At 35.4% G+C, this 22057-nt stretch overlaps 7 protein-coding genes, 1 long non-coding RNA gene, 1 other non-coding gene and 2 pseudogenes across 16 annotated transcripts; 4 read left to right on the top strand and 7 right to left on the bottom strand.

Annotated features, from left to right (window-relative positions):
* Nucleotides 1–41: 41 nt before the first annotated feature.
* On the bottom strand, nt 42–896 carry AT1G09765. 3 transcript variants are annotated; one of them, NR_143525.1, is made up of 2 exons: nt 511–896; nt 42–375 (listed from the first exon to the last, which is right to left on the bottom strand). It is a non-coding gene; the product is annotated as an uncharacterized misc_RNA (transcript). The 3 variants fall into 3 exon arrangements; NR_143526.1 differs by having other exon boundaries at nt 631–896; NR_143524.1 differs by having other exon boundaries at nt 42–896.
* A 96-nt stretch (nt 897–992) lies between these two features.
* NPQ7 (antigen receptor-like protein (DUF565)) lies at nt 993–2121 on the top strand. The gene is made up of 2 exons (NM_105216.5): nt 993–1366; nt 1479–2121. The coding sequence occupies exons 1-2, from the start codon at nt 1227–1229 to the stop codon at nt 1930–1932; spliced, it is 594 nt and encodes a 197-aa protein (NP_564851.1). The 5' UTR covers nt 993–1226; the 3' UTR covers nt 1933–2121.
* Nucleotides 1039–1791, bottom strand: AT1G08753. 2 transcript variants are annotated; one of them, NR_139491.1, is made up of 1 exon: nt 1039–1251. It is a non-coding gene; the product is annotated as an other RNA (long non-coding RNA). The 2 variants fall into 2 exon arrangements; NR_139490.1 differs by lacking the exon at nt 1039–1251 and adding an exon at nt 1448–1791.
* ABCI13 (non-intrinsic ABC protein 11) lies at nt 2006–4432 on the bottom strand. Its single transcript, NM_105215.3, has 10 exons — nt 4054–4432; nt 3786–3917; nt 3584–3679; nt 3429–3506; nt 3288–3349; nt 3099–3174; nt 2888–2995; nt 2567–2742; nt 2399–2483; nt 2006–2307 (listed from the first exon to the last, which is right to left on the bottom strand). Exons 1-10 carry the CDS (start codon nt 4237–4239, stop codon nt 2269–2271), a joined length of 1038 nt encoding a protein of 345 aa, NP_564850.1. The 5' UTR covers nt 4240–4432; the 3' UTR covers nt 2006–2268.
* A 428-nt stretch (nt 4433–4860) lies between these two features.
* PP2-A5 (phloem protein 2 A5) lies at nt 4861–7229 on the bottom strand. Of its 3 annotated transcripts, NM_105213.4 has the most exons (5): nt 6533–7229; nt 6262–6414; nt 5762–5837; nt 5534–5664; nt 4861–5407 (listed from the first exon to the last, which is right to left on the bottom strand). In NM_105213.4, the coding sequence occupies exons 1-5, from the start codon at nt 7033–7035 to the stop codon at nt 5035–5037; spliced, it is 1236 nt and encodes a 411-aa protein (NP_176718.2). In that variant the 5' UTR covers nt 7036–7229; the 3' UTR covers nt 4861–5034. The 3 variants fall into 3 exon arrangements, with proteins under 3 accessions (NP_176718.2, NP_001319325.1, NP_001322028.1); NM_001334203.1 differs by having other exon boundaries at nt 4895–5407; nt 5534–5837; nt 6533–7111; NM_001334204.1 differs by lacking the exon at nt 4861–5407 and having other exon boundaries at nt 5503–5664; nt 6533–7123.
* Nucleotides 7230–8545: 1316 nt separating this feature from the next.
* On the top strand, nt 8546–10035 carry AT1G65385 (annotated as a pseudogene). The gene is made up of 2 exons: nt 8546–8966; nt 9210–10035.
* A 236-nt stretch (nt 10036–10271) lies between these two features.
* Nucleotides 10272–12859, bottom strand: CLV2 (Leucine-rich repeat (LRR) family protein). Its single transcript, NM_105212.3, has one exon. It carries the CDS (start codon nt 12656–12658, stop codon nt 10496–10498), a length of 2163 nt encoding a protein of 720 aa, NP_176717.1. The 5' UTR covers nt 12659–12859; the 3' UTR covers nt 10272–10495.
* Nucleotides 12860–13253: 394 nt separating this feature from the next.
* AT1G65370 (TRAF-like family protein) lies at nt 13254–15132 on the top strand. The gene is made up of 5 exons (NM_105211.4): nt 13254–13498; nt 13677–14007; nt 14104–14371; nt 14455–14618; nt 14749–15132. Exons 2-5 carry the CDS (start codon nt 13902–13904, stop codon nt 14892–14894), a joined length of 684 nt encoding a protein of 227 aa, NP_564849.1. The 5' UTR covers nt 13254–13498; nt 13677–13901; the 3' UTR covers nt 14895–15132.
* A 262-nt stretch (nt 15133–15394) lies between these two features.
* AT1G65365 lies at nt 15395–17085 on the top strand (annotated as a pseudogene). Its single transcript has one exon.
* A 282-nt stretch (nt 17086–17367) lies between these two features.
* AGL23 (AGAMOUS-like 23) lies at nt 17368–18264 on the bottom strand (the record flags this gene model as incomplete). Its single annotated transcript, NM_105210.2, has 2 exons — nt 17368–17818; nt 17953–18264. The coding sequence occupies 2 exons, from the start codon at nt 18262–18264 to the stop codon at nt 17450–17452; spliced, it is 681 nt and encodes a 226-aa protein (NP_176715.1). The 3' UTR covers nt 17368–17449.
* A 2999-nt stretch (nt 18265–21263) lies between these two features.
* On the bottom strand, nt 21264–21829 carry AT1G65352 (Putative membrane lipoprotein; the record flags this gene model as incomplete). The annotated part of the gene is made up of 2 exons (NM_001036160.2): nt 21264–21490; nt 21772–21829. 2 exons carry the CDS (start codon nt 21827–21829, stop codon nt 21303–21305), a joined length of 246 nt encoding a protein of 81 aa, NP_001031237.1. The 3' UTR covers nt 21264–21302.
* Between the last annotated feature and the right edge of the window lie 228 nt (nt 21830–22057).

Below are 22057 nucleotides of genomic sequence, written 5' to 3'. Positions count from 1 at the left end.
AAAAATAAAACTTCTAAAGGTTTTGATTTTTTTTTTTTTTTGTCTCATAAGTTTTATTAAACATCATCATATCATACAAGAGCTTAAACAAAAGCTCCAACTTTGGAATTACATAAAGCCCAAAAAAGGCCCATTAGATAACCTTCTGCAGAAGAAATTCTATCGGAACTCCATCCATGAACACATGTCGACAACCGGGATATACCACGTCACACGCTGGATGAATAATCAAAAGTTTTCCGGCAACAACCTTCGCCGTTGAGCTGATTCCGGTGAGATGATTCTTGTGTTTTGCACCAGAATGAAAACATCAAAGCTCCAAATTAAAGATAACGGCTTAAGGAATCGTGATAAACGACGGAAGAATCTTCAATCCTTCAACAAAAGAGAAAAATTTCTTTGAAACCATTATGTAAATCCTAAGTTCAAAAAACGATCCGGCGAAACCCATCTTGAAAACTCAAAGGATAGAGAGGGAAAAGAACCATCGAGGATATGACAGATTATTACCCCCAACATAAATCCGATGAGATTATTAGCAAAACTAAAACAAAATTCAGAAATTAAAGAAGAACATAAACCGGCCATGACCGCTAGAATAGCCGGTCGTGCCGGGCAAGAGCTAGCCACCGTTGCTGAAGAAGCTAAGCGGTGCTAGACGAGAGCTGACCATCGCGGAGATTTGGTACATAAGCCGGCATGAAACCGGACGACAAAGAACGCGGCAACGGAAAGCCGTGTCACGGCTAAACTAACGGCGATATCGGACCACGTCCGAACGGCAGAATAAGGATAAAGTCTCCCTCTCTGAAGAATGTTAGAGAGAGAAGAGAGCGAGACTAAAGGTTTTGATAGTTGTGAGATTTTCAAATAATATGTGGAATTACCAAATTTATTATAATTGATTAATCGTCCTCCAAAATTTGTAAAACTTGAAATTCAGAACAAAAAAAAGAGTAGAAGGAGTAAAATGTCTTTTTCAACAGAATGAAAATCTAAAAAGCTTCAATGCCTTTTGTCATTGTTTCTCAATCATCACTCATCTTCACCAATCTCCATTGATTCCTTCAAGCCAAGCTTCTTGCATTCTCCTCTTAGATCAATCTGGTTCTTTCATATTCCTTGTGGATATGATCCGTTAAGATTCGTTCGTTTTGTGTCTAGTAGATCGCTGTGACGTAATATAAAGAAAACCCTAAATCTCAGAAAACTCGAGACTGGTTCTAATGGCTTGTCAAATTCAAGCTTCACGCGTTTTCCCAGTTCTAGAAATTGAAAAAGGTCTCTCCTTTATGATAAATGTCTTCCATAGGAGAATAAAAGCTTCGTCCATTACTCTCACTTCATTTCCTTATCCCATGAAAAGGTAGCGTTTGCGTTTGCGTTTTGATTTTCTGCACAATCATTGATTGGCTTATTGAATTTGGGCATAATCATTGGTTTGGTTATTGAAAAGTCTCTTCATTTTTTGCCAATAGTTTTCAGATAAGAAGACCAAACCGGAAAATAGCGTTTGCGTTAGACACTGGTTCTTCTATTCCTGGAGATAGTGGTGAAGGGCAAGAGATGAATGGAGACAGAACCGGTCTCGGTAGCACTCGGTTAGGTAGAATTGCGATTGCAGGAGGCAAACAGTTACTTGGGAAGATAAACTCTGCAAGAAAAAACTTCCCAATGAAGATATTTCTGCTGCTTCTTGGTTTCTACACTGCCAATGCACTAGCTACTATTCTTGGACAGACTGGTGATTGGGATGTGCTTGTTGCCGGAATCGTCGTTGCTGCGATCGAAGGAATCGGTATGCTTATGTATAAGAAACCGTCTTCTTCAATGTTTTCAGGGAAGTTGCAGTCTTTTGTTGTGTTTATGAATTTTTGGAAAGCTGGTGTTTGCTTAGGTCTCTTTGTTGATGCTTTCAAGTTGGGTAGTTAAAAAGACAAATCTTTCTTTTCTTCTACTCTATGTATATATGCAATTGTTACTACTGTTTTGGAGGTTCACAAGTGTCAATTAAAAGTTTCATTTTTGTTGGGGTATATGTTTGAGAATGCAGGTCTTGTTCTTGGCACATTAAACCAGATTCTCATTGATGCATAATGAAATCTCAACTTACAATGCTTTTCTGATCTATGCATCTAAGATAAAATAGTGTTTACAAGTAGCATCGTATTGAACCAATTGATCCAGCCATGTGGTGTATGTCAGCCATTACTTGTTTGCGTTCCCTATTATCGGTTAGTGTCCCTCTTTAGGCTCGGTTTGCCTCCCCTAGTATCTGATTGGTCCATCGAGGCTGCCTGTAGCAAACTGCGAGATACACAACAAAAATGAATGACTAACACTGCATCCCAAGTACTTCAATGTTGAAATTAGATGTGAACATGTGAAAAGAAGGGACCTGTTGAACTATTGGATTAGTTGAGGTTGTGAATTCATGTGTCATTCCTTGCCAAACGATCTTTCCTTCATACAGAAACAATAACCTGAATAGAAGAAACAAATATTACTCAAGGGATGAAGCAAAAGCTGCAAAAACGTATCTTGTAATATGGACTAGAAGCGGAACCTGTCTACAGCTCTTTGAATGGTGCTATGTTGATGGGTAACAACAAGATAAGACGCAATTTTTCCAGGTTTTCCAACTGCATCTTCGTCTGTCATGTGAACAGACCGTATAAGATCTTCAACTACAGTTGATGCAATTGGATCAAGTCCAGCAGTTGGCTCATCGTACAAAAGCACCTAAGAAAAGGCAGTGAAACCCATAAATGAATTCCTAATTTTTGCCACATGATGACTTTAAGTTTCATCAATAACTATACAGATGCAGGAGTCAAGCCTCTAAAGAAGAAACACATTCATGAACTTAAGTAGATATTAAGATTACCTCTGGCTCTATGACCTCTTTTGTTGTATCAAAAATTAGTGAACGAGCTAAAGCAACCCTTTTCTTCATTCCACCAGATAGCTCAGAAGGTAATCGATTCTCAACCCCCTGATCTTATTAGAAACAAAAGGCAATAATAAGCTGGATGTGGACTATTGACTAGGTACACTTAACTAGCCTATGTTATGAAAGTTGTACTGAATTGAGATACCTTCAAACCAACAGCTGCCAAGGTTTGTGTCACAAGCTCAGATATTTGATTCTCGGACATTTTTGATCTTTCATAACTGTGATTAGTTACCACAGAAAAGTTTAATCAATATGACTGAAAACGAAAGAACATCAGCAATGTTTTAGCTAGAAATGAGGTTATGTAGGACGTTAAAGAATAACATCTTACAGTAGAAAACCAACATTTTCACGAACTGATAGTGAATCAAAGAGAGCTGCACTCTGAAATACCTGTGAGACAGAAAACAAAAAGCCATTTAGATACAAACTCAACGACTTATGAGAAATACATCTCCAGAACAGCACCTACCAGGCCAATACGAAGTCCTGATATTTCCTCATCACTTATCAAACCAGCTCGTTTTTTTCCTCGTATATAAACTTCTCCCTGCATACCAATCATCAGAAACAATCCATAACCTGAAAGGTTGTAATCTGCCATATAGAGAAGAAACAGTAACAGACCTTGTCTGGAGCAAGAAGACCAGCCATAATCTTTAAAATTGTTGATTTTCCAGTTCCAGAAGGACCAATCACCCCAACAGCTTCACCATGTCTAATCTGCATACTTAAAAATTGGTTAGAATGTGGTGTCTTTGTGTGGTGTCTTTGTGTGCCTTTCAAAATCTATAAGCCTTCTTTCATCACTGTAAACACAACAAAATACCTTAAAGCTAACACCTTTCAAGATATGTTTCTCCCCAAACGATTTATAGACATCTCTACATTCAATAAGAACATCAGAATCATTCTCAAGCCCTCGCTCTTTACACATACCTCCTCCAGACTTGGTAAGACTCTGCAGATATGAGATATCATCACATTATCAAACAAGTTGCAACCAAAATGATACCAATATCAGTACTTTATTTAAGTCCAGATTCCACAGTGATCCATTTAATTACTTTAGAAGAAGCAAATCGTGAGATTATTACATCGAATTTGGTGGCATCGTTGTCCAAGTTCTGAGGTGGAGCTATGCAACAGCAAGAGACTTTCCGACGAAACGAGATAAGACTCCTTCTTGGTACAACGATGGACTGAACAGAAGAAGAACCGTGGTAGTGTAAACTCGGAGGAAGCAACGAAGAAGAAGAAGAAGAGCATGATAACGAAAGCATGATTCTTTCTTCTGGGTTTTGAGATCGTGAAGAAATTGAATCGGAGAAGGGCAAATTCGATACCAATTTGGATGATTTAGGAGAAACCCAGAAACAAAGGAGATCAAAGGTGTGAACTTTATGGCGAAATTGGCCTTTCTTCACAGACTATAGCGAGTCACCGATTGAGTGAGTCACATTGCCATTTTTCGTTTTTTTCTTTGTAAATTATTTATTATATTGTGAGGAAACGAATTTTTTTTTTTTTTAGGAAACGAAATTTACGTTTTCTTTTCAATGTTTGCAAAATGTTGTTGATCAATCATCCGAATACCAAAATAGAGTTAGTATCGAACCGCACCTTATCATTGTAAACAATATTTTTTATGGATGACTATTGTGGACTTTAATTAAAATCGGTTGAATATCAAATTTTGCAAAATGTTGTTGGTCATTTTTCGATAGGATTATCTCTAGGCCTACAACTTTGGTAGGTTTGGGCATTCGGATACTCGTCCCAATCAGTTCTTTTTTTTCGGTTTCGGGTCTAATAGGATAGAGAGTCGGGAACTGTTCGGATATTCTAAAAATTCGGTTTGGGTTTGGTCAGTTATAGAATTCAATAGTTTGGTGGTTATGGATGTGATAACCAATGCAGAAGAGAGTAAATAGAGTATAAGTTTTGAAACCGGTCAAACTATCTACACAAGTAACATTGTAACAAACATTTGGGAGGTGAAACTAAGATTATGGTTCAAAGCGAGCATTTCCACTATATATATCTCAGACCAACAACATACATGCTTATAAAATGACTTAGTATTTGGGACGAATTGTAACACCTTTGACGAAGAGGCCTGACTTCCACAGTTGGCACTCGTGTTCGTACATTGCAAAAGAGATTTCCCCGACGTTTTTCTTCGATGTGGTGAACTCTCCAACTGGAATATCGAGCCATTGGTCACTTATGTAGTCAAACATGTCCACACTCTGTTCTTGCGGTTTCTCCCAAGTATTCGGCAAGTCTAGCTTTAGCTTCACTAGTGTCTCCCATTCGAATGTGTATTCTAACTTCACTACGAACACCACCTCGTACCTTGTCCTCGGGGTCAAATATCGAGTGTCAAACTTTCCAGCTACGTCTAGCCAGCTAGCACTTTTCAAAAATGCAATTTCCATCACTGATTCACTGGAAAGTATTGTGCTTAGTATTAGACAATAAATCTAGAAATATTATCGTTATAAGGTATATATTTTCGTGATTTAAGATATTTCTTTCAATTTATATAAGAAATACTTTTAAGAGAAGTTTTACTTTGAATTTTGGTTTGGGAGAGGGAGCCAGGTCCAATGGTTGGAGTCCTCTGACCATGCAATGGAAAGATCTCTTGCGTCAATCATGAAAACGTTACCCTTTGGTCTCGTAAGGTCGACCCAAAATTTGAACTGTCGATATATAAATCTCCATGTCAGTTCATGAAATGATACCAATAAACATATATAAAGAAAATCAACTAACAAGACAGCAAATGTAAATTAGGACCTCGTATGAGGGCACTGGTGACTGATTCTTCATCTGGTAAAATTCATTTAGCACCGTAACTTGAACGGCTTCCTCACTGTACATAAATAGAAACATCGAAATGAAAAAAAAAAAGTTATCAGGAAACGAGACCTAGGGGATCTAATCTTTTCATGCAAATTAATGTCACAGTTTCTAATCTATCCTTAAGAAGAAAATGTTGAACTTTTTCCAATAATAAATTAGAAAGCAAATGATGAAGGAAAATATAGTAGACATTTTATACAAGTTAAAATATGATAGAGATGTACTAAAAATATAATAAAAGTAAAACTTAACAATCTACTACACAAGCTTTTAGCATTTTTTTATTTATTACTTTGTGGAAATACTAGTAGCTAAAATGATTTAACTTAGCTATTCGATCAATACTTTCACATGACATACCACTGAAGCAATGTATGTTTCATCAGAATATCATTAATTTTCCTAAATGAAATCGTAAGAGAGGCACTACTTACTTTGGTGACTCGTGCATAGTGATAGTGAGTTTACATGCAGGGACTGAGAAATCTTGATATTCTATTTCTCCATTTCTTCGTTGGAAGAAATTCTTCTGCACTTTTTTAACAGCCTTGACGATTGACTTTACAAAATCTCTATCCGAAATGTCACTATGATACAAAGAAAAGAGAGTAAAATGTCAATGAGTGAACAGAAATTGTTACAGTTAAACAGATAACACTTAATTTATCAAGTAATAAGAACATATAAAAGTGGAAAAATAAAAACCTGTGTTTTGGTAAGATCAAGGAAAACAATTCGCAAACAGAGAACAAAGCTTCCGTCCATTTATGGAGCTTTTTTGGTTCAGGTTGATATTTATCTACCAAATCCCAAAAATTATCGCCAAATTTTCCTGTAAGATCTTTTACCACATCGAGATCAAGCCTGTAGAATATTGGAATGATTATGAGTCTGTTTTGATCCATGTATTCCTTGATTTTCACCAGCTCGTCCATACACCAATGTGACTCGCAGTATCCTTCAGAAAAGATAACCAAAGCGATTTTCGACTCACCTATCGTATCAAAAAGACTGATTAGGTATTTGCCCCTCTCCTCTTGTTCGTCAATAAACACGTTGATCTTTTCTTTTTTCAAAGCAGGCTTAAGAAAGCTCATGAAGCCTTTTCGTAAATCTTTCCCCCGGAAATTGATGAACACTTGAGGTCCCGTAGGGATCAATGATACATTAGAGGAACAAATAGAAGAAACAGAAGATGCTCCCGACATAATCAGAGAGCTTATTTCTTAGAAACAAAAGATGTTTGATATATTCTTCTTTGAATTTGCTAAGGTGTTTATCTTCTTGGTTGGGATTGCAAACATGTCCTTCTTTTGTGAGATATATAGAGTTCATTAATCGTCGTTATTATTATAATAATTATTCTAAAAGATCATTTTTGTTGTTTTGCTTGAAACTTTAGGTGGCCAAAAATGAAAGTTGCATAAGAAGACAGAATTATAGTGGACAACTTGCTCTCTTTTTTGGGGTCAAAGATTTAGACTTAAGAGTTGACAACGTGTTTCCCCACTCGAACACTAGTCGACTTCTTCGCTGACTAAATCTTTACAAAACGAGTAAGGTCTGACTTCTTTTTTTCCTTTTGGTTTTTAGAGTTAAGAGCTGACTTCTTCTTCTTTGCCTCGGCCAACCTATCTAGGGACCGTTTCATCATGTTAGTTTCAAGAACGATTTTAGATCCATAGACGGATTGATTTAGATGGTCTATAAAGAACTGAATCATGAGAAAGTAGGACTATCCGAGATATTAACTTGGCGTTTTGAACTAGTACGTTAATTTTTTTCAATCCAAAATTAAATTGTTTTCTAATTTAATAAAAATCGATTTATTTACTTCTTTTTTATTATTTTTTTTTCCTTTTAAAATCATTCCATTATATCGAAATTAAAGTGTTAAAGTTATACAAGACTACAGAACCAAAATTATTACACAAGCAGATATGTGAGCCATTTTCTGAAAAAAATACGAAAAATAAGATTCACGATGCGTTTTGGACGAAAACGCCTTATTCGCTAACGAAAACACATATTCGTGATATTTCTTCGACTTTTTTGCTCCAATACGATTTTTTTGCCTTTTTTCTTGAGGCTGTTTCATAATCGTATTAGTAAAACCCATTACGCCTGATATTAGTCTTGGAAGCACGACTATCTGATGCCAATTAGTCCGCATCAATGTCCTTGAAACTATCATAAACCTTAACCTGACTTCAATATAAACCAGTAGCACTATCTTCTCCACATTGTGAATTCTCCTTCTGAACATTCCTATAAAAATATGGCCATCTTCTTTCATCCATGCAAAGAGAACCAGAGAATACTTGAATTTGGGACCAAACATTATTAGTAAGTTCTCTTTGCATGTTCGAACATGCATGGATGAAATATGACCTTTGGTTCGTTTTTTGAAGTGGAACTTATCGAGTATTAATTTACAGAGGTTTAGTATAGAAAAATCTATTTATATTCCATTGTAAAAATAATTTGAGATAAGTGAAAAGTAATCATTTTAATTTTTTCAAACATATTTGGGAAAGTAGTCATATTACTATTTACAATTTGCAAAGTAGTCATTTTTAAGTGTTTGATTTATACACCTGGATTGCAAAGTGACTAGTTTTCCAAGAAACCCTAATAATAATTAAAAATTTCTTAATGGATTTGTTCACTATATATAACTGTCCCTCCATAGACCATGCATAATCCTCCACCCTTTTGCAAGTTCTCTATCTAGTTGGAGAGACCAAAGATGAATGTGAAAAAGGCTATGAAGAAGCAAAACGACGTCGCGATGATCCTTGGGAGGCACGTCTTATCTTCTGAGTCGGAATCTAACGTCATCTTCTCGCCGGCGTCAATAAACTCTGCGATCACCATGCACGCCGCTGGTTCCGGAGGTGGCTTAGTCGCCGGTGAAATCCTCTCCTTCCTCAGATCTTCTTCAATCGATGAGCTCAAATCCGTCTTCCGAGAACTATCATCCATCGTCTACGCCGACAGCAGCGCTAGTGGCGGCCCAAAGATGAGGGCGGTGAATGGCCTCTGGATTGAGAAATCACTACCGATTGATCCCAAATACAAGGCTCTCTTCGAGAACTTCTTCAAGGCTGTTTACGTTCCCGTAGATTTCCGATCAAAGGTAATTTTCCACTTTAACAGCAAAAAAGAAACTAGGGTTTCGAAGAAATATAATTAGGGTTTTGCAGAAACGTTATTTGGTGTTTCTAGATGAAGTGTGTAATAGCTGTTTGACTTAAAGAACATACTCAACCAGTCAAATTGGAAACCTAATAGTTCGTAATGTATGTTGATTCCCAAATCATAATTCGAATTAGGAGACTGTTTTCAAAAATCATCCAATATGTGTTTTTTTTGTTTGAAGGCTGAAGAAGTGCGTAAGGAGGTGAATTCATGGGTTGAAGATCACACCAATAATCTCATCAAAGATCTTCTTCCTCGTGAATCTGTGACAAGCCGAACCAACAAGATTTACGCAAACGCATTGTATTTCAAGGGAGCTTGGAAGAGACCATTTGAAAAGTACTATACAAAAGACAGAGACTTCCACATGGTCAATGGCACTACAGTCTCTGTGCCATTCATGACCAGCTACGAGACACAAAAAGTAAGAGCTTATAACGGTTTCAAGGTCCTTACCGACGAGGCCGTGATGATACCAACCGCAAATTCTCAATGTATTTCTATCTCCCTGACAAGAAAGATGGATTGGATTATCTCTTGAAGAAAATAGCATCTACACCTGGATTCTTGGATAGTCACATTCCGAGATACAAAGTTGAACTTGAGGAATTTAGAATTCCAAAGTTTAAGATCGAATTCGGTTTTTCTGCTACAAGCGTTTTGAATCAAGTGGGAGTACTGCATTCAGTGTCAATGTACCATAAAGCTTGTGTCGAGATCGATGAAGAAGGTGCTGAAGCTGCGGCTGCAACTGCTGATGTAGAAGATGACGGTTGTGCTCTTGATATGGGGCCACCTCCTAAGAAGATAGATTTTGTGGCTGATCATCCATTTATTTTCCTTATCCGAGAAGACAAAACCGGGACCGTTTTGTTCTTTGGTCAGCTCTTCAAACCTTCGGAATTCTTGTTCTGACTCAGATAAGTATTAACCTGGTTATGGTTTAGTGAATGGTTTTGGCAAAGTTATCACAGGTTCTCCGAAACCATATTTCAGTTGAAACCGAGATTGTTAGAAATTAAATTGGTTCTAGCTAGTTAGATCTGTTACTAAACTTTAATTGATCTCCATATCTCTGTTTTTTTCTATTCATTTCGTTCGGTTTGATTTTCGATTATCATTTTTTGTACTCGTGGATTATACATTTAAACACCCAAATTGTATGTTCCTGATCATTACCCACCATTTCCTGTCCTAATCTCCGAAATGAACACCACTACTCACTGACTCGAGTTTCGATGTGTTTAGATAGATAGTACTAGATTATTGAGTCTAATCACTTCTTGAATCACAAACAGAACAAGAACCCAATACGGTTCATGTAAAGGTTAACCGGTCAAACTATATACACAAGTAACAACATTTGGGAGAGACTTTAGTTAAAAGCGAGCATTTCCACTTCACAGCTCAGACCAACAACATACATGCATGTGTTACAACTGAATATACATCAATCAGTCTCTGGAGTTAAGCTTTGGTCTGAAGAATATAACTACGAGCACGAGCTGAGCAAAAGATACCTAACACTCCAAAATCGAAGCTAATAAACGCACTTAAGCAGAATATCCAAATAGATATCGGTCCTTCCACCAATTCGTTTTGATATATTTCCTCTTGTGATGCATCAATGTTTGCCGGGTCACACTTGCTTCCGGGAGTTTCCACACACAGTTCCGGATTTCCGGCCAACGCCCCTGGAAACTTCCCGAGCCCTTCTTTCTCGGTAATGATACCAGAGAAACAGTTGTGCGATAGGTTCAGTAGGGTTAGTCCTGGAGGAGCTGAGATGTTTCCAATGACTTGACCTGACAGAGAGTTGTGTGAAAGATCTAAGGCCTTTAACCTTGGCAGCTTCTCTAGACGTGGAAGCTGACCTTCAAGGAAGTTGTAGGACAAGTTCAAGTACTCAATATTCTTCTGTCTGAACAAAGCTTCTGGGATCTCTCCATGTAATAGATTGTCAGAAAGATCGATCCCAACCATAGACAATAGATTGTAGCTGAAACTTAATTCATCTTTAGCAACAACAGCTGCTGATATTTTGATCTCTACTTTTCCTGGTGGCTCAGCAAATCCTTCACCTCCACCGGTCTGAAAATCTTTGAAGCGTGTGCTGTTTAAGTTATCGTCTGGTATGAACCAAGAGAATCTGTTGCTGGAGTAGTCAATCATTTGGATTTTGTCAAACTTGAACAACCAAGAAGGAAGTGTTCCACTAAACTTGTTCCGGGCAAGAGAAAGATACTTGAGGTTGGACCATTTGGTAATGGCTTCATTAAGGTTCCCCGAGAGGTTGTTGGAACTTATATCCACAATCTCTAGAGACTTCAGACCAGCTAAAGTAAGCGGGATCTCACCGGATATATGGTTGTTGCTTATGTCCAGTATCTTTAGACTATCCAACGCATCAAGCTCGGGTTGTATTTCGCCAGAGAGATTGTTGTTACTTATCATCAGAGCAAGTAACTGAAAGCAACCAACAATGTTGAGAGGTATTGAGCCGGTTAACGCGTTGTGGGAAAGATCAATGACCTGGAGATATGTCAGATTACCAATTCTAGCAGGAATATCTCCAGTTAAAAGATTGTGAGAGAGACGCAATGCTTGTAAACTCTTCAACTCTGTGATCCTCAACGGTATATCACCAGAAAAGCTATTGTGAGAGAGGTCAAGAAGAACCAAACCCAATTTCTCAGTTGTTTCCGAGATTCTACTAGGAAGACGACCTGAAAACCCGTTGTGACTCAAGTCCAACATCACAAGCTTCTCTGAAAACATAAGCCTAGGAGATATCTCGTAGTTGAAGCCATTGAAAGATAGATTCAAATGACTCAGCTCTTTTAAAGAACCCAAACAAGAAGGTAATCCACCAACCAGAGAGTTCTCAGCTATATTCAGAATACTAAGAGACGGACGAGAGGCGTAGAAACAAGGTAGCGTACCGGAAAACTGATTTGAAGCAAGATTAAGAACCACCAATGGCTGCTGAAAATCTCTGAGTGTACCAGTCATGTTATTGCTCTCAAGATTCAAGTACTTGAGAGACTTCAAATACAGTAAACTCTCAGGTAGTTCTCCAACAAACGAGCAGAAACTAAAATCAACTCTCTCAAGATTCATTGAGAAATTACCAAACCAATGAGGGACCACACCGCCTAAATCTCTATTCTCACTTAGAACAACTTCTCTAAGCTCCTTAAGACTTACAAATGTGGCGGGTATCGAACCAACGAATCTATTCCGACTAAGATTAAGTGTCCTAAGATTACGCAACGAACCGAAGCAAGAAGGAATGTTTCCAGAGAAGTTGTTGTGAGAAAGGTCCAAGCTTTGAAGAGAAGAGAGCTTACAAAGAGATGGGTGAATCTGACTGGAGAGATTCAGACCGGATAAAGTGAGGGAGAGAACTTTTCCGGTCGGATTCTGACAAGCTAGACCTGTCCAGTTAGAACACGATGAGCCGTACCATGTCGATAAGCTTCGATTTAGGTCGTGAATCGAAACTCTGAATATCAATAAAGAAGCTTTGTCTTGTGGGTCGAGATCGGGAAGCTGAGATTGAGCTAGAGGCAACGAGGGAGAGAAGACGAAGATAAAGAAGAAGAGAGTGAAATCTGCAATCTTTATCATAGCTCAGAGGAGAAAGATGAAGTTTTTAGGTATAGCGGCAGTTGAAGTAAATTAAGAAGGTTTCAGGGGTGAGTTGCAGAAATCGCAGAGACCTCTCTTTGCAATGGAGAGTGAAGCAACGCGACCTGGAAGTGGAAGTGGAAGATAAAGACAGAGAGAACATTCTCTTTCGGTTCCTTTTGTTTTAGCCTTTCAGACCCAAGAAGTGATTAATTAATGCAAAATTCCAAAAATCTACACTTATTTCTAGGAAAAACAAAATACAAAGGGTTTGATTCAGTACGTAATCCGTATTGTTAATTACTAATTTTATAGGTATTTATAAAAAAATCATATATTTTACTAAGAAATTTTAAATTTAGTCTCAAATCTTATGTTATTGAACCTAGAATTTACTTAAAATCATTTCAAAATAATATGATTCTTTTTTTTTGGATAAAGTTACCATTCATTCTTGTAACGTTTACTATAAAAAAAAAAAACAGCATATGATTCCACTATGAAGAAAAATTCCAAATTTACCGGCTCAAAGAAGAAAGAGTGTAAAAGAAAAATCGAAACCAAATGTACAATTTCACTATAAGTCATACGATTTCAACTCGAGTAAAGAGCTTCAAGTTTGCATAGTCTCAAAAAATAACATGTTCGAAGATGTCGAAAATGTCCATGAAACCAACAATTTAAAACAAAACCAGGCCAGCTTTGTAGCTTTAGGCCCATTCTAACACATTAATTTATGTTTTGTGCAACTCTAAAACTTTCTCTATATAAATGGTATCTAAACCCTAGATCTAATAGTAAGTGCCGAAGAAATCTCTCAAGTCTCTCTCGTTGTCTCAGGTTGGTCAGTTCTTTCTCTAGATTTCAACTTGTTTAGTCTTTTAAGAGGAAAAAGCATAAAGCTTTCTGTGTCATTTTTAATATCTGAGAATTCTAAAAAAAATGTTCTCTTGTGTATTGTAACTCGATTTTCGTCAGATCATTTCTGATTATGGGTATGTTTTGTTTTGCTCTCTAGGGTTGCAACATTTTGTAGAGAAAATGGGTTCATATGCATCAGATTCTGCAATGTTGAAGACTTGGAGAAAGACTCCTCCTTCGTCTTGTTCTCTTGTCAGACTTTCACATCTTTCTTCACTACAAGCATATATAACTAAGAAATGTTGCCTTTTTTGTAAAAATCAGGAGATTGGTTGTTTACCCAAAAGGAAACGAAGAGGACAATGGAAAGGGCTTTGTGTCTATGTATGTGGAATGTCTCTCATCCACAACACCACCCATTGATGTGTTTGATTATCTCTCTTTCTTTGTCTTTAACAAGAAAGACAACAAGTACCTCTCAATCCAAGGTTCGTATGCTCAAATCCTTATTATCTCTCTTTTTCTCTCGTATGTATATATGAATGAATGAATCGTAATGTGTGTGTATACGTGTAAACATGTAGATGTTGAAGTTAAGCGTTTCAGTTCTTCTAAAACGGTTTGGGGATTGCCAAAAGCTATGTCGCTTGAAACATTCACTGACCCTGCAAAGGGATTTATCGTGGAAGGAGAACCATGTGAGTTTGGTGCTCATGTGAAGATTGCTTCATCACCCGTCCCTGTTGATGAGAATCTCCCTTTTCACAAATTCTCTTGGAGCATTCGTGATTTCTCTGTTCTGAAACAGAATGATTGCATATCTAAAACCTTTGCAATGGGAGGAAAGAATTGGTGAGTTTTTTCCTTCTGATAGATATTGTTGTATGAGTGTATTAGTGGTAACTTGCTAACAAGTGGATGATAATGTTTTACAGGACTCTAACTGTGTATCCAAAGGGAGACTCTGAGGCAGATAACGAGTTCTGCAAGTACTTGCATTTAGCTGACGGTGAAGTCTTATCGCCTGGTGAGATGATTTCCGTGCGAGCACAACTAAGGGCTTTAGACCCGCGTGGATCCAAACACAAAACAGTCTGGCGTAAGTCAAAAACTATTGATATTACTATTTTCACAATGCTTATGTCTTGCCTTGATGGATGATACTGATGACATTTTCAATAAGCAAATGTCCCAACTCTTTTGACGACATTGATTCCTTGTTCTTGTAGTTCAACAATGGATCATGGCAGCGACCAAAGCGAGGGGTATTCCTCAATCCTTGTCTTTAGCTGATCTTCAGGAGGCTTACTTGGATGAAGATACTTTGAATGTGGAGATCGAATGTGAAGTTGTGAACTCTAGGAAAATGTTTTAAGCGTAGAAGAGAATGTGAAGTTGTTTCCACCAAACACTCTATCTATATCTATTTAGCTATCATGCCATGTCTACTACTCTAGGACTATTTGTGTTAAGCGTAGAACTGAATGTGAAGTTGTTTCCACCAAACGCTCTATCTATATTTAGGAATATCTCTTTGTCCATCATGCATATCTGACTATTGTATGACTACTCTGTTTTATGTGTTTATTTAATGAACTTCTTAGTTATTAATTTTTGTTTGTGTATATCTCAAAATGTCTCAACACATTCCTCTAGCTCTTTGAAGTTGCAGAAACTAGGGACCTTCACTGCTTAACTTATCTATTCACTCTTTAGGCCATCAATGGACCAGCTTCATAAAACAGAATCTCTGGCCACAACCTGCATACCAGAAATCTGAGACTATAAACAGAGAAGAGATACATAAGAAAAATAGCACAAACACTTATAGCGGCTGGTTGCAACAATACGGCATCCTTAACGAATGTCGAGCCAAGTGTGGTGGGATGCAAGTCAAGTTGTGGCGCAAAAAACCTTATAGCTTCAGATTATTACTTTGCAAGAATCAATTGCTATAACAAGGCAGCGCTGACGAATCGGATACTCCACGCTTGTGTTCTATTCAGGTCAACAAGTTGCAATGCTATTGGATGCTGCAGCCTGCAAGGCAAGCATGCCTTATGGGGTTCAACGTGTTGACTGTTGGTGTCAAAATAGAAGATAGTAACACAAGTTACACAACAACTAAAGGGTGCAAATTTGCTTTCTTAACAGACGAACCGTATGATATGTTGGGTAGATACAGTCCACAACAGATCCATGCTCTACGATATTCTCACGTTGAGCTAGGATGGTTTATTCACACTACGGATCTTTCGTTTATAGACTCTTTGGGATGCCAGAATTTAACAGAGTACAATAAGAAGGAATTTATTGATCCATGTATGTGATTATAATGTGAATTTAAGATATGCAAGTTGTGCATGCAATAGCGGTTACAACGGCAACCCATACGTCGGATGCCAAGGTCAGTAATTGTATTTAAAGTTTTCTTCTTATTTTTAGATCTCAAAATCAGTTAAATACCGATGTTATTAATTGTCAATTAAATACGGATGTCATTATAACTAGGTCATATAAATACCGAGGTTAACATCTAAATAAAATGACGTTAAAGGCCGTTTTTTTGTAGTGATATATATTGCTTAAATTATAAATTGGTCTAAATAGGTCCGTATGGATCAAAGTAATTCGCATTTAAATAAATGAGAATTTACACAAATTAACACCCCTAATTAGCCATTAGTAATTAATATTACCATCTACACAAGCAATAAAAGAAGTTAATATTCAACACACCAAAATAAAATAAAATAGAAGTTATTCATTTTTTAGTATTTATATTTCCAAGATATATCTAATCATTTTGTTTTTGCCGGTTTGCAGGGTTAGGCTTGTTAATCTTCATTGGTGGAGTATATTGGTTATAAAATTTAGTAGAAAACAAATGAGGCTAAACCAAAAGAGAAAGTTCTTCAAACGTACTGGGGGTTTATTGTTGCAACAACAATTGACTTCAACAGAAGGCAATGTCGAGAAGACAAGAGTGTTCAGCTCGAGTGAGTTAGAGAAAGCCACTGAAAACTTCAGCCTAAATAGAATACTTGGTCAGGGTGGTCAAGGTACTGTGTACAAGGGAATGCTTGTCGATGCTAGAATTGTAGCAGTAAAGAAACCCAAAGTTGTGGACGCAGACAAGCTAGAAGAGTTCATCAATGAGGTTGTAATTCTTTCGCAGATTAACCATAGAATCGTGAAAATCTTAGGTTGTTTCCGTAATGAGACAAATGTCCTTCTTCTCGTCTACGAGTTTATTCCCAATGGCAACCTTTTCGAGCATCTTCACGATAAGCTGATGATTTCACGATGATTACTTGGGATGTACGTCTCCGCATAGCAGTGGATATTGCATGAGCTCTTTCATACTTGCTCTCGGCTGAATCATCTCCAATCTATCACAGAGACGTCAAGTCTACAAACATCATGTTAGATGAGAAATATCGAGCCAAAGTTTCGCGATGGGATATATGGATCCTGAGTACTTTCAGTCTAGCCAATTCACAGCAAAGAGTGATGTCTATAGCTTTGTGGTTGTGCTGGCTGAGTTAATATAGCATATCAAAGTTGTAAATTACTAGACTTATATAGATCTTTGGGAAATTACTAGAATATTAACTATGCCTCAAAAATATATAGTTCCATATACACAATAAACATATAAGATCACAGTAATGAAAATATTATAAAACTTCATATAGCTTTATTCATGTTCCACCAAAAAACATCGAAAGCTACAAGACACAAAGAACAACGAAAAGAAACAACAAGCCAATTGACTCAAGACTTAATTAAAAGACATACGACACCAACAATTAAAAAAAAAAAAAAAAAAAAAAAAAAAAAGACACAACAAACTATTGGAGACTTAAAAAGTCAACAACGAGAGAGATGAACTTATAGTACCAAGACCCATAATGAGGATAGACTTATTTAAACTCCTGGTGTGCGATTCATAATATCAAATCCAAACAGAAGTGTTTGAGTAGGATTAGTCGTCATTCCGTTTTGATCAAAGAACCCCTGGTTTGTGGAGATATTACCACCACTAACAGTTGCTGGAGCAGCAGCATTGCTAGAACTTCCAACATAGAAGTTTGGGTTTGTTTGATGGATTAATTGAATTGCTTTTTCATCAACTATCTTCTTCAAATCTTTAAGAACACGTATCATACAGGTTGATTGACTTAAGTTGAGTTCTAATGGAGACTTACTCCACCACTCCTCAGCGTTTTCGTTTTCTCTTTCATTTTGAGCCCGCGACTGCTTATTCTTTTGTTCTTTTTCTACTTCCGCCTTCACCTACGAATAAATCCACGAATAATGAATTTGTTAAGAATATCCATGAATTGTGAAACATTTATATAATATTCAATATCAAAATCGAAAAATAAGAGAGAAACAAATATTAGATATTGCCAACAATTGACATTTACCTCAGTGTAGGATTTGTTGAGCATTTGAACATGAAGCTTTGTGTAGCTTTCATCAAGGTTTGTGTTGTTGTGTCCTACAACACACCCTCGAAAGTGGTCAAGCAGAACATCAACATTTGGATGACCAAAAGAAAATACTTTTCCAGCTGGTGAAAACACGATCATCGCAATTTTTGCATCACATAATGTGCAAAATTCACTAGCCTTCTTAAAAAGACCAGCTTTTCTCTTGGAAAATGTGACTTGAAGGTTTGATTCCTTAGTCATTTTCACTATCTCTACCTTTCTACGACCAAGAGTTTTTTTCACCATTTTTTAGATGTTTTGAAGAAAGAAAAATTGAATTGATTGTATTAAAGATAATATGTCTTTGTATTTATAGAAAAAAACATACAAAATTTGTTTAGAGTTTTAAATGTAAATATAATTTCCTATTTTATATATTAGAAATAAATTATAAATTACCATTTAAGGCTTAGATACAGATTTACAGATTTTGTCAATAAAAGGTATATAATTATTACAGTTTTATCTATAACATTATCATTTAGCTATTATATTTGTTACAGCCTGTCAAGTTATTAAAAATTTTGGGGATATCTTTCCTATTACAAACCTATCAAATATAGGTACCAATGATTGGTTAAAGGATTTTTTCCATTATTTTCTATAGTCAATATCCTTTTTAACCTTTTTTATTAATCAAACTAATCTTATAAAATAAAATAAATAATTATTAAGTGTTTAAGATTTATATAAAATTCATAATGCATTAATGAAATATTATGTCCAACTTCCTTTTATTATATAGAAAATTGAAAAATATAAATTTAAGTTTGATCGCCGACTTTCAAAGTTCTTATTGCATATTAAGTAATAGTTGTTTGATATTTTAACTGTGATCGCCGACTCTTCAAGTTTTTATTGTGAGATAAACATATATATATATATATATATATTTCACACATCTCTAAGATTGATTCCCCTTTCTAAGTTTTTATTTTTGGATGTTACAAAGAATCCAACTAAATTAGTTCCTTAATACTTTATGTCATCGCCGCCTTTTCAAGTATTTTGTATAAGATTAAAATTATCTAAATAAAAACAATTGTATAATAATTCATTATTAAAATTATTTTCAACTTTTTGTTGTAGTATTAAAAATATCTAAATTAAAAAAGTTGTCCAATAATTTATTTTTAATCGCCTGCTTTTGAATTTTTAGACTGCCGACTTTTGATGTAAAAATAATTAAATTATGTTTTATCTCCGAATTTTCAAATTTTTATTGTCATATTAAAAATATCTAAATAAATAAATGTATAACTCTCTTTTTAGATAAGGTTAAAAACTAGTTTATGTTATCTTTAAATATATTAATCCAATTTAAACATGACACATGACGACATCTTATGTTTTACTTTACAATCACATAAGGTAACAAATTTGAATGCCAAACATTATAACAATAATAAATTACCATTGTAGGAGTAAATTATATATTTTGACAATAAAAGTATATAATTGATTATACTAGAAATCGACTCACTCTAATACTATGCCATAGTATTTTAATTATTTTAAATGTTTATTTTATTTGGAGTTTTATAATTAAAATATATAAATAAATAAATAAAACTTGGATAATATTCTTAAATATTTTGTTATTGAAATTTCTTTACAACAATGTAAATTTTAACTATAATAAGTGGTGGCAATGTTAAATGTTAAGTGACAAAATTTGGAAAATAAGTTAGATATTTTATATTATTATAATGATTTCAAGAACTCATAAACATTTTGATGAATTGCAAGATTTGCTTGCTAAAGTAAACGCCAGAAAACATTGGGCAGATACCTATTTTTCTTTGATTGTATTGGTGGTGCATGTAAAATTGCTTTGTAAAGAACAAATCTCATATTTGTACTCGTTCCTATCTATGTATATCGGATATCAACGTTAAATTTTGCACTTTATCTTTTGCCTAAGTAGATGACTTTTCTCAAGAGTAGCCGAATTTCCTGTATAGTATCTGCATTTTCTTAAAGTGATTTCCTTACTTACAGCTAGAGACTACATTACCTTTATTTCTCCAGAAATTGCATTAACAAATTCTTGCCACCATGGGAATAGGTTATAAAAAGTAGTTTAGCAACAAAAGCCGTATACAATAGTGATATTGTGCCCTTCAAAGAAAATAAAAAAGAGAGTGGAGATAAGAACGACTTAAACAAAACGAAAAAAGGCTTTGGATATAAAGCATATATACACCAGTTTGTTAGTCAATTCACTTTCTCTTTATCCGTTTGTTTAGTTTGAGTATTGAAATATCAGTGACGTTACTAATGTTTCATTTAGAATGATCGCATAGACATAACAGAAGATCACATTTTGAAAATGAAAGTTACCTTTTAAGCTCACTCATGGTGAAGTGAAGGCAATGGAGATCAAGGTCTTTCTACAGTCTTGCAACTCCCCCAAACTGAGAAACCATCTTGAGTATAATTAACTTTTACCGAAATAATGATAGTGAATATGCATGGTTTAACTTAGGGACCTCAATATAAAGTGTAACTAATATCTATCTGATAATGAAAACTAAACTCTAAACACATACATGGAATTATCAAGCATGTTAAGCTACTATACACATCCGATAAATAACCAAGTGTGTAAAAACCACAGAGCAGCAATTGTCTCTGACCCCATAGAAACCAAAAATATATCTACATTACAGAGAGTTATACATTCAGATATCGTCATATATATTGTAATGTATTGGCTTTATTAACCGAGGAATATAGTCAATCATCTTTGAAACAGAACATTAAAATTGAAAATATCAAATCACACAATAATAAAAATCTACATAATTCATATATTAATCCCGGTCTTTCAAGCTGGCTTCTTCAATTGTGGTTTTAAAACCTTCCTCCGATCAAAACCTTCCTTCTTAATTCAGTTGTGGTTATGCTTATCTTTTTCTTAATTTGTGCAAATGCTTATTTTCTATTTTTCTTAAATAAGTACATCCGTTATAAAAGAGATTAAGAAACTCCAGTAATTTACAATTTGAAGAAAATGAAACTTATGGAATTTATGTCAAAAGGGGGAAAATGCGTTAAAATATTGTATTAGATTTTCAACAGTTGCAACTTGCAAGGGTTTTTATACGAGGACTACTTTAAGATATACTGCATTTTATAAGATGTATGTAGTTCCACTTGTTGATGTTTGTAAAAGTGACCTAGAGTATGAGAAAAAAAAAACACTAGTATAAAATAAAAGTAAAAATGTTTATTATTATCATCTTGTCATCACAAATCTGGATAGTTTATTACAAGCAAGATTACATATGAGATTCAATACGTAAACTTGATCGTGGAGTGTTACAACGAGTACAAACACATTGCCTGAAAATACATTGTGTGATACGGCAACCCGGACATGTATCGTGACAGGTATTGTCGTTGTTGCAAGACCCTCCACGTTGTATTGTTACATCTCCACTCATTCTTGCTTCTCCCTCCAATAAACCTATATATAACATAGTTTGAATCATTACGAATATTATGCACTTAGGTTCCATATTCGTTTCTTATTACGAATATATATGATCATCTTGATTTGAATTGATTTGCCTTCTTTTTTTTCTTACAAAAGAATTATTTTGTTTCTTTGGCTTTGTTGTTAAAAAAGATAAACTATATGTAAGAAAAACGGTTAACTTGCATGTGGACAATAAAGATTATCATGAAAAATAAAGAACACTATGATAATGCGCTGAAGTTAAATTTAGAGTTGAAAGATGGACTCACATGAAAGGGACAATAAGAAGGCAACAAACACAATTTTCCTGAACACTATTTTCTCCATTCCTGATAGTATTGATTATCATTATACAAACGTGTATATATACATAAGTTAAGCTGATTTGTTGCCAAGAACATTATTGATTCTCATCAATTTTCTGATTTGTTTAATAAATTGCAACGGCAAGTTTAAGGCAGGAGATTTGGAAGATTCTCATAGATATTGGACATGAAATCTCTATAGTTATGACTTATGAAAGAAAAAATCTCGGATCAACACGTTTGACAATAT

Source organism: Arabidopsis thaliana (genome assembly GCF_000001735.4).
Source record: "Arabidopsis thaliana chromosome 1 sequence".
NCBI lineage: Eukaryota > Viridiplantae > Streptophyta > Magnoliopsida > Brassicales > Brassicaceae > Arabidopsis > Arabidopsis thaliana.
The sequence above is the reverse complement of the archived record's forward strand: the minus strand, read 5'-3'. Positions and strand labels throughout refer to the sequence as shown.

Excerpts from the sequence above, each read along its gene's own strand:
- AT1G65370 (NM_105211.4), top strand. The coding sequence starts at position 13,902 with ATGTATGTGGAATGTCTCTCATCCACAACACCACCCATTGATGTGTTT. Across the intron at positions 14,008-14,103 it reads CAAGTACCTCTCAATCCAAG|ATGTTGAAGTTAAGCGTTTC; the intron begins GTTCGTATGCTC and ends GTAAACATGTAG. Across the intron at positions 14,372-14,454 it reads GCAATGGGAGGAAAGAATTG|GACTCTAACTGTGTATCCAA; the intron begins GTGAGTTTTTTC and ends AATGTTTTACAG.
- PP2-A5 (NM_105213.4), bottom strand. The coding sequence starts at position 7,035 with ATGTCGGGAGCATCTTCTGTTTCTTCTATTTGTTCCTCTAATGTATCA. Across the intron at positions 5,665-5,761 it reads CACCAGTGCCCTCATACGAG|TTCAAATTTTGGGTCGACCT; the intron begins GTCCTAATTTAC and ends ATATATCGACAG. Across the intron at positions 5,408-5,533 it reads CTCCCAAACCAAAATTCAAA|TGAATCAGTGATGGAAATTG; the intron begins GTAAAACTTCTC and ends AATACTTTCCAG.
- NPQ7 (NM_105216.5), top strand. The coding sequence starts at position 1,227 with ATGGCTTGTCAAATTCAAGCTTCACGCGTTTTCCCAGTTCTAGAAATT. Across the intron at positions 1,367-1,478 it reads TTTCCTTATCCCATGAAAAG|TTTTCAGATAAGAAGACCAA; the intron begins GTAGCGTTTGCG and ends TTTTGCCAATAG.
- ABCI13 (NM_105215.3), bottom strand. The coding sequence starts at position 4,239 with ATGCTTTCGTTATCATGCTCTTCTTCTTCTTCTTCGTTGCTTCCTCCG. Across the intron at positions 3,680-3,785 it reads TGAAAGGTGTTAGCTTTAAG|ATTAGACATGGTGAAGCTGT; the intron begins GTATTTTGTTGT and ends TTAAGTATGCAG. Across the intron at positions 2,743-2,887 it reads AAGAGGTCATAGAGCCAGAG|GTGCTTTTGTACGATGAGCC; the intron begins GTAATCTTAATA and ends GCCTTTTCTTAG.
- CLV2 (NM_105212.3), bottom strand. The coding sequence starts at position 12,658 with ATGATAAAGATTGCAGATTTCACTCTCTTCTTCTTTATCTTCGTCTTC.